The sequence below is a fragment of the Silene latifolia genome, chromosome 11, assembly GCF_048544455.1.
Source record: "Silene latifolia isolate original U9 population chromosome 11, ASM4854445v1, whole genome shotgun sequence".
Taxonomy (NCBI): Eukaryota; Viridiplantae; Streptophyta; class Magnoliopsida; order Caryophyllales; family Caryophyllaceae; genus Silene; species Silene latifolia.
The window spans coordinates 2,942,776-2,952,066 of NC_133536.1; the positions used below are offsets into that span (position 1 = coordinate 2,942,776).

At 36.4% G+C, this 9,291-nt stretch overlaps 3 protein-coding genes across 5 annotated transcripts; 2 read left to right on the plus strand and 1 right to left on the minus strand.

The window, feature by feature from the left end:
- Window positions 1-1,868: 1,868 nt before the first annotated feature.
- LOC141610639 (formiminotransferase cyclodeaminase-like protein) lies at window positions 1,869-4,939 on the plus strand. Of its 3 annotated transcripts, none has more exons than XM_074428832.1 (3): window positions 1,869-1,974; window positions 3,196-3,835; window positions 4,244-4,939. In XM_074428832.1, exons 2-3 carry the CDS (start codon window positions 3,445-3,447, stop codon window positions 4,747-4,749), a joined length of 897 nt encoding a protein of 298 aa, XP_074284933.1. In that variant the 5' UTR covers window positions 1,869-1,974; window positions 3,196-3,444; the 3' UTR covers window positions 4,750-4,939. The 3 variants fall into 3 exon arrangements, with proteins under 3 accessions (XP_074284933.1, XP_074284934.1, XP_074284935.1); XM_074428833.1 differs by having other exon boundaries at window positions 3,370-3,835; XM_074428834.1 differs by having other exon boundaries at window positions 3,421-3,835.
- Window positions 2,035-2,442, plus strand: LOC141612594 (uncharacterized). The gene has a single exon (XM_074431404.1). It carries the CDS (start codon window positions 2,035-2,037, stop codon window positions 2,440-2,442), a length of 408 nt encoding a protein of 135 aa, XP_074287505.1.
- Window positions 4,940-6,378: 1,439 nt separating the features above from the next.
- On the minus strand, window positions 6,379-9,104 carry LOC141612595 (UPF0481 protein At3g47200-like). The gene is made up of 2 exons (XM_074431406.1): window positions 9,087-9,104; window positions 6,379-7,014 (listed from the first exon to the last, which is right to left on the minus strand). The coding sequence occupies exons 1-2, from the start codon at window positions 9,102-9,104 to the stop codon at window positions 6,379-6,381; spliced, it is 654 nt and encodes a 217-aa protein (XP_074287507.1).
- Window positions 9,105-9,291: the final 187 nt, after the last annotated feature.

The following is a 9,291-nucleotide window of genomic DNA, read 5'->3' on the forward strand; positions in this document are numbered from 1 at the left end:
GCGTTGCTCATCCATTAGCGATTAGGGTAGATGTTGATTTCGAAGAGCGTGTTCAGACTTCCGTCTTACGCCATCAGCACTGTGTTATTAACCGATGCAATTTTTACCGTGTTCTAGTTTATGTTATTAGGCCTCTAATGTTTTATGTTGTAGTTTTTAGGTATGGTTTAGTTAGCCGTACCACTATAATGTAAAACTCTATTTTCACAGCTGTAAAAAAAAAACAAAAAGAAAAAAATTATAGTAAATGATGAATGTCGAAGATAAAGTGGGGAGTTCACTAATAATGTTGGCCTGGTGCTTAGTATTATTGTCACAGATTCCTATGTAACTATGATGTTGGAGTATGGGCTTTCCTTAAATGTAGGGGTACAAATGAGAATAACCTATATTTGAGGGGTACAAGTGAGAATAACCAGTAAATTGGAGGGTACAAATATGCTTTTTTGAAAAGTAGGGGTACAAGTGGTTTTTGACCTATACTAAAAAGGTACGAGTGAGAATTTCCCTAAAAATAAAAGGGTATAAATTTTAATAAATGAAATAATGACAAATTACACGTACATATGCAATTGTGAGTAGCTAATATATACCGCCGAGTAATTAACAACAATTATAGAAAGGATGAGTTGGATGTGCGAGTTATCACTTATTCCAAACTTGCGTAAATAGTTAAAAAAGACATACTCCTTCCTATAGTCCTATTCATTATAACTCTCCCCATTTTCTTTGTCATCTATTTATATAACTCTCTCTCTTTTCTTATTTAGTAAAATTTTATCTTATTTTAATCGTTTTATCCCACAACAATACTTATTTTAATCATCTTACCCAACAATAAACCTTCCCTCTCTCCAATTACCTTACACCACACCACAATATTTTACAATAAAATAACTCTTCTCTTAATTTGCGTGTCCTTTTGAAAGGGGAGAATTATAATGAATAGGAGGGAGTATTTTCTTTTGGGACTTGCTATTTACAACACATCATTTTACTACTGTATATCTTACACTCCCTCTTATTCACTCATTTCCTCCCTCTTTCCGTTTTCATGATAGTCAGATTTTCTTCACTCTTTCCTTTTCTGGAAGGTTTTGTGTGGTCCAAAATCAATTGTATGTGGGGTAGAGTGTTTTGTGTGGTTCAAAATCATTTTGTTATTTCTTGTGTAAAAAGGAAGGGGAAGAAATGAGTGCATATGAGGGAGTATGTTACTTTTGATTTGGATGAGAGTTAGTATATTCGAGTTGGATTATTAGTTTATTACCCCTCCTGCTCCAGTTAGTATCTTCTGTTTCATTTGGTGTCCCATTGTGTGTGTTACATGACTTAACTTCTAATTAGACCTGATAAAAGCAACCCGACCCGATTGACCCGACCCAAAAAGACTGACCTGATACCCGAAGTAACCCGAACTGCATTACAAGAATGTGACCCGAAAACCCAAATTGACCCGATCTGACCCGAACATGACCCAGTTTTCTTGACCCGTAACTGACCCAACCCGAAAATGACCCGATTCGAAACCACCAAATCCGAAAATGACCAGATAAAATATAACTCTAATTGAACCTAAAATACTTGAAATGACTATTTCTCTATTATTCATTGACCCGAAAATGACCGACCTAAAACAACCCGACCCTCTTGACCAGAAACAGACCCAACCAATAAACCCAAAACCCAAAATGACCCGTCCCGACCCGAATTAACCCGAAATCAATGAGAGACTCAAACTGACACAACCCAAATTAGCCTGATCCGAACCCGGTCCATTAACCCATTTTTGTCATGTCTATAATTTAACCTCTCAACAAATTAATATATATTATGATGTGTCGAAATATAAGTGGCCTGCTACAAAAGTGGGACAGAGACCCCCTCCTCCCAAACTCCCACATACTCGCTAGTCCATTCAGCTTTCTGTCCATCTAGCGTCTCCAACAACAATCAACACCACCACAAATTCAGGTAACTAATCTCTCTCTCTTTCTCTCTCTCTCTCTCTCTCTCTCTCTCAATAACACAGCCATGGATGATTTCTTAGACGCATCAACAAACCTCCCTGAAACCCAGATGCAAGAAGGTTACAAAGATGGCTACAAAGATGGTTTAATCAAAGGCAAACTAGATGCATACGATGTGGGTCTTAAACACGGGTTTCAATCCGGTGAAGAAATCGGGTTTTATCGCGGTTTAGTTGATGTTTGGACTTCTGTTATTCGTGTCGAACCCGGGTTTTTCTCAACTCGGGTTAAGAAGAGTGTAGAACAGCTTAATGAGCTGATTCATGAATACCCTTTTATGAATCCTGAAGATGAGAATAAAGATGTTGTGACTGATAAAATTAGGTTGAAGTTTAAGGCAATTTGTGCTACTTTGGGTGTTAAATTGGAGTATAAAGGATATCCTAAATTGGATCATGGAAAAGATTTTTAATGAGATTTTGTTGATTTTGAAATTGGGGTTTAAAGTTGTGATCTCTGTTAGTATTGCTTGGTGAATTTGTGCTGAATTGGAGAATGAGCAAGATTATTGATGGTTTTTTGTTGAATTTGGGAATTAGGGTTTAAAGTTTTGATCTTTTATCATTAATTCTTAGTGAATTTGTGGTGAATTGGGATATAAGGATTATCCTAAATTGGGTTATGAGCAAGATTATTGATGGGTTTTTGTTGAATTTGGCAATTAGGGTTTAAAGTTGTGATCTTTATCATCATGCCAAAAAATTAGCAGTGTGAACTAATTGGATTTTATTGAACTTGATACTTCCGCTGTCTTGGTCATTTGTTTACTAATATACTTTGCGTTTTGCAAAGAGTATTTGATCAATGATAGATAAATGATTAGGATTTAGGACGGAGGGAGTATTCGAGTAGTAGGGATTCAAGGCTGTTAGCTTTACAATTAGGCCAAAAATTTCTTATGGAATGTGATACTTTGTATTGTTTAAACCATAATTATAATTGAAGTTGCTTGTTTGTTATGGTGAATTTTATGATGGGCTGTTTGTTGTTATCTTTATTAGTATGCCATAGTGAATTTGTGGTGTATGTGCAATATGGGTATCTGGATTACCTCGAATGCCAGCTATTGCCAACGATAATTGATTTCCATGTCTTTTTCATATATGTATTGCGAGTTTACAACGTATTATGATTTTTGGTTTGAAATATCCGTATTACTGTGTAGAAAGTGTGTATCACATAATCGTATCAGAGCGTACTAAATAGGCATCGATGTGTGGAATGTGGTGCTTTGTATATTGCATTGTAGTATTAAGTGTAAGAAATGTGTGGATATCCAAGAAAGCGGCTCATATCAATGATGTAACATCCAGAGTGTGTGGTCCTTATTACCCTGTAGTTATGCTCTTTACATGATGGGGGTGAGGCTGATATTGGCCTCTATCTACAGACTGGGGATGTTCTTGGACATAAAATGCTGAAGCTAATGCTTGCTTGTTGCAAGATTTACATTTCGGAAAGCCGAAACAAGGCTGCTCTAGAAGCAATTGAGCGAGCTGCAAAACTCTGCAGTGAAGCTAGGATAGTCAATAAGTTTGAAGATGAGACTTATAACCGAGTTGGGTATACACTTGTATCTAAACTACGTCCGAGTTCATCCTTGGATTCTTGCCCGCTAAAAGATGCTGCACTTGCAATGGTCACATCTGCGTTCAAAAACATTGATTTTGATACGCATAGTGGAACTCATCCTCGGCTTGGAGTTGTGGATCATATTTGCTTTCATCCATTAGCCAATACTTCTCTGGAACAAACAGCTAATGTTGCAAAGTCTCTGGCATCTGATGTTGGAAATATTGTGGAAGGTATATCTATGCCTTGTTTTAACTTTTCAGAATGCATGATTTAGGACTTAGGAGCTTCAGCTGTTTAAGATTCTTGTTCGGATAGAAAATATAAAATAGTCTTTTCACCATTTCAGTCTTTCAGACGGGTGATTTAGGAGCTTTGAGCGGTTGATATATCTTTTGTGGTGCTGTAGTTCGTGCATTATGGTTCTGTGGACTGTAGATATATGATTGAGCCTTTTTCACGTCCCTTCAAGTTAATCGAGTCCCTGACGTGAAAATGAATAACTTAAAACTTAACGAGTAAATAATAGGGAGAAGCTTCAGAGTACTGTGTAGTGGTGATTGATGAACTGCATGGCAATATGGCATTCTTCATTACTGATACCGAATTTTGAACTAAACTGCTGCGTGTTAAATCTGCAGTCCCCACTTATCTTTACGGAGCTGCACATGAAAAAGGAAGGACACTGGATTCTATACGAAGAGAGCTTGGGTATTTCAGCCCAAATACTCAGGGAAATGTATGGGCTGGAGGGTCCAAATCACAGCGTTTACCTCTTGCTCCTGATGAAGGACCAAGTCAGGCTGACAGCTCCAAAGGCGTTGTTGTGATTGGGACGACTAAGTGGGTGGACAACTACAATGTACCAGTTTTTTCGACTAATATTTCAGCTGTTCGTGGAATTGCAAAACACGTCAGTGAAAGGGGAGGTGGACTTCCAGCGGTACAAGCCATGGCGCTTGTTCACGAGGAAGGTGTCATTGAGGTTGCCTGCAATTTGTTGGACCCACAACAGGTGGGAGGAGAGAAAGTTCAGGATGAAGTTGAGCGCCTTGCAGTGGAAGAAGGTATGGTTGCTGGAAAGGGTTATTTCACTGATTTTTCTCGAGACGAAGTCATCAAAATGTTCTTGGAAGAAGGAAATTGAGATCTTTCTTCATTAACCTTGAAGGATTTTTCGACTTGTTAGGTTGTGCAATATGTGCAGCCGGTATCAGGCGAGTGTCGTATATAATGTTCAAATGATGTTTCCCTAGTTCATGTCATGACTTGATCTGACTCTATAACATCACATTTTTGAACCACAATTACTAATTAAATTAAACTCGTTCGAGATTTGCCTATGAGTAGGAAGTATAAGGAAAATATAATCCTTGTTATTGATCATAACCGGAGCGACTTCACACGTTAAGATTGCATTATTCGGTAGTCGACATAATCAAGCACCTTCATGGCTTCAAAAACATCCAAAAGTTAAGCTTGATAATTGTCCGATTCTCAATATAATCGGTTCAATAATGGCCAGGTTCGGCTCTATGACTATCAGGTTGTATCGGGTCATAAATAGGTCGAATTGGGCTGATTTTGGCTTTCGGGTTCTGTCAAGTACGGTTTCTCCGGCTGGTTCAAATTTATCAGCTCTACATATGAGTTACATGTCTAATCTAGCTCCAACATTAATGCGGGTCTAGGAAGGGCCGAAGGGGTGGACTGCAAGGCAGCCGGCGGGTCTCTAGGTACAGTCCAAGTTTGGCCCTTCTCCACAATTGAGATTGGGACACGCCCGGTCTCCGGAACATGATTTGCCCGTCTTAAACATGAAACTGGTCAAATCGATACCAAATGACATGACAAATCAGCTAATAAATGCCAAATATTTTGCCTTGCTATCAACTTATAGTAGTATACTAGTATTTGGATTCATTTCCGTCTTAAGCAAGGCCTAATGAATAATTTGATGTTCTTAAAAACAAAGAGATTGGAAGCTAAAGAGACCATTTTTTTTTACAAATGAAACCTACATACTTCAATTTTCTAGTCTTGTTTGTGTTTATTATCCTGCAAAATATTATACCAACTCGATTAGCCTTGCATAATTCGGGCAATGAAACCGACCACACAGTGTTGTTGGCCATGAAGAGGCAACTAGGAGATGATCGCGAAGAAGGGATTTTGAGGTCATGGAATAACTCTGTTCACCATTGTAATTGGGAGGGAGTTACTTGTGGCCGGAAACATAATAGAGTGACAGTATTAGATCTTAACTCCCAAGGCTTGTCAGGTACCATATCGCCTTTCCTAGGAAATCTAAGTTTTCTTACAAATATTCCGCTTTATAGTAATACTTTGTATGGGTCGATCCCCCACGAGTTGGGTGATTTATTGAGGTTACAGGAACTAAGGTTAATGAACAACTCACTTGTAGGGGAAATTCCGGCTAACTTGTCTAGTTGCGTCGACCTCAGAGTTCTTGACATAGGATACAATAACTGATGTCATAAGCAGGCTTCAACTGGCAAGAGACAACCTTCCGAATACCAAGTATATGCGGAATCTAATTATTGCAGGTTATTCGACAATTTTTGAAAGGCAGTCTGATTATAATTTATGCTAACAACATCCTAATTTGTTACTCGTAACATTGATGATTGCAGATTCACGTTAGACAATCCCAAAGCTTTTTATTGCAGGGGCGTTAGATTGATTCAAATACTAATACAGTCTTACATATGTTGTTATTCCGATTACAACAAGTCTACAATTAGTTTCCATTTTCTCAAGGAGCCGACCTGTAAAAGGGCCAGACTGTATAGACAGTCTGTGTGACTGTAAGCAACAACAGAAAGAAAGCAGCTACAAGAGAGATGATAACCCATGGATTATTGAAATAGTTCCGTAAAAGACTCGCTCTACATCTGTTTTTTCTTTGACAAAAATATGTGTTCAATTCATCCCCTAGCTTTGCATAACGGTTACTATGCGCATCCGTTAACATTTCGTTGGCGACACTTTTGAACATGTCGACAACTTTTGTATCATCGCCAAGGAGATGCTGAACTATTCCATGCCGATTGAGGTAGCTGACGTCTTCTGGGGACTTGATCAAGCATTCCATGAAGACTAGGTAGGATGCAATCGCAGCTTCATTAATGTCCAGGTGACACTGTTCGAAAGCAGCTAGGTTGAGCAGAATCGACTTCGTACTGTCTTGAATCCACAGGGACGGGATTTCGAGAACCCCTTTGTTGAATTTGATGTCCCAAAATTGGTGACTGCTTCTTCTCCCCAACTTTACTCCCGACTCTTGTAGTTTGGTTACCCTCGGTGTAAGTTGTCTATGATAACTTGTTTTCGAATCTAGGCCGAAACGATACCATTTTCGAACAAACTCTGGTAGAGATTTCTCAAATATCTGCCACCAAGAGTTAGGTAGGGAAATAGGGTTTTGTTGAGGTTCTTGGTGAAGCAGGCTTTGCCTGAAAAGGCGGTGGTGGTATTATACAAGGCCGGATTTGCGATAACACTAGGCCCTACGGACAAAACGGACTCGTAAGAAAAAAAATATTAACCAATATGTATATTGTCATAATATATCATCAAAATATATTTATTGTTATGGATATGATCATAATTAACTAAATTTTGCCACAGTTTATTATTATTTTGTCACGAATATTGCTACGTTTGTTAGTGTTTTGCATCGATTATTGTTACTATTGTTTTTTATTTTTTTTTTCCTTTTTTTATTATTATGTTTCTTCCGTCTCGGTCATTTTTCTACCTTCTATTGTTATTTCATTAAAAACAATCGATCTATGTAACTAATTCAACTTAAAAGAAAATTTTCAAAATAGAAATTTCTATATTTTTGATTGCGAACTATAATTCAAGGTAGATTGAATTGTTAACATTATTTTGAAAGAATATCGTGAGAACTATAAACGCTGGAAAAATAAATGATGATTTTGTTCGTAAAATTTATTATAACAAAAAAAATCCCAAATTTTAATTAATAATGGAGACTGGAGAGTCGTATTGAATTAATCAATCAAAAGTTTCCATTTGAGGACGATGGACGCGTTTTCTCTCTTCTCAAACATTCTATTTCAACCATTGTACTATGAAATTCAGTTTTCACCTTCAATCATACTTGTCTCTCCCAGCCGTGGTATATTTTTGTAAGGTGTCATTTGACGCGTTTAGTTTACTTTTGATAATTGATTATTTAGTTTTAACGTAAATAATATTAGTGTGCTTTTAAATTAGTTATATTAAGTTTTTTTTGTCAATGTATTTTGTCGGATCATTTTTAAGTCGGTAGTTTGGTTTCGGACCGGGTCATTTTTTGTTGGGTCAATTCCTGGTCAACAAAGTTCAGGTTATGTTCAAGTAGGGTCTCGGGTCAATTCGAGTTTAGGGTCACATACGGAGTTTGTAGTTTGGGTCAATGTATTCGTTTAGTAAATAATCTATATCTATCTCTCTCTCTCTCTCTCTCTCTATATATATATATATATATAAAAAAAACTTTTTTCGAGCGATTCTAAGTTGTCCACATCATCAAAAATCAGTTTAGAAAAGTTCCATAAATAATAATTTTTGATGTAAAGAATAAAGTGGAGAATCTTTTAATTATTATAATATAGTATATAGTATATAGTATATATAATATATAGTATATATTTCCTAATTTATGCTCAAGTCATGTTTCTATTTTTTACATGAAAACTCTTACATTTCATTTGACAAAAAACATTATTTATAAAATTATGAAAATAATATAATTAGATTCGTGGTAAAAAAAATGCTATCATTAGAGTATAAATTCCGTATCTTATTAGAGTTTATATTATTATCTCTACAAGAGCGGAATTTATTTATTAATTGTTTTTTTCTCACATAAATAATAAATGATAGGTGTGTATGTATTTATTTTCCATTTTCATTAAATAAAATATTGTAATCATATGTAAACAAATAATTATATGTAAAAATTAAAGCCTTAATATTTGTTTTCATTATAACTAAGTTAATTACCCTGTGCAATGCACAAGCTTTCAACCTAGTTTAATATTATTATTATCATTCGAGTTTCCATTGGCTTTTATGAGAATTATTTTCGTTTTTACGTATTTTTGTAAGGTGTCATTTGACGTTTAATTAATAAATCGATGTTTATTTCCAATAAAAGAAAAAGAAAATTAATATTAATAATGTTGGTAAATAAATTATGAGTGGACATTGGAGAGTCGTATTGAATTAATCAATCAAAAGAGTTTTCATTTCAGGACGATGGACGCGTTTTTTCTCTTTTCAAACATTGTATTTCAACCAAAGTACTATGAATTTCAGTTTTCACCTTCAATCATACTTGTCTCTCCCAGCCATTTTATATTTGTATCTAGAAATTTCTCCCTATTAGTCACGATCACGACCGCTCTCCGATGGGGGATAATGAGGAGGTCAATAATAGTCCTGCCCAACCTGCATCGCCAATGCCATTGGCAAAAAAGTGAAGCGTAGGAAAAAAGTAGGGCTTAATAGAATAGAGATTGGCCCGGCGGATATCCTGAGTAACTATGGGAGGGCTCCGTTGATCAGGGACTCTTTTACGGACAGTCCTCCTCGGCCTCTATCATCATCAGCTAATATAAATGATGCTTTGGGAGGAGGAATGTCATTATCAACC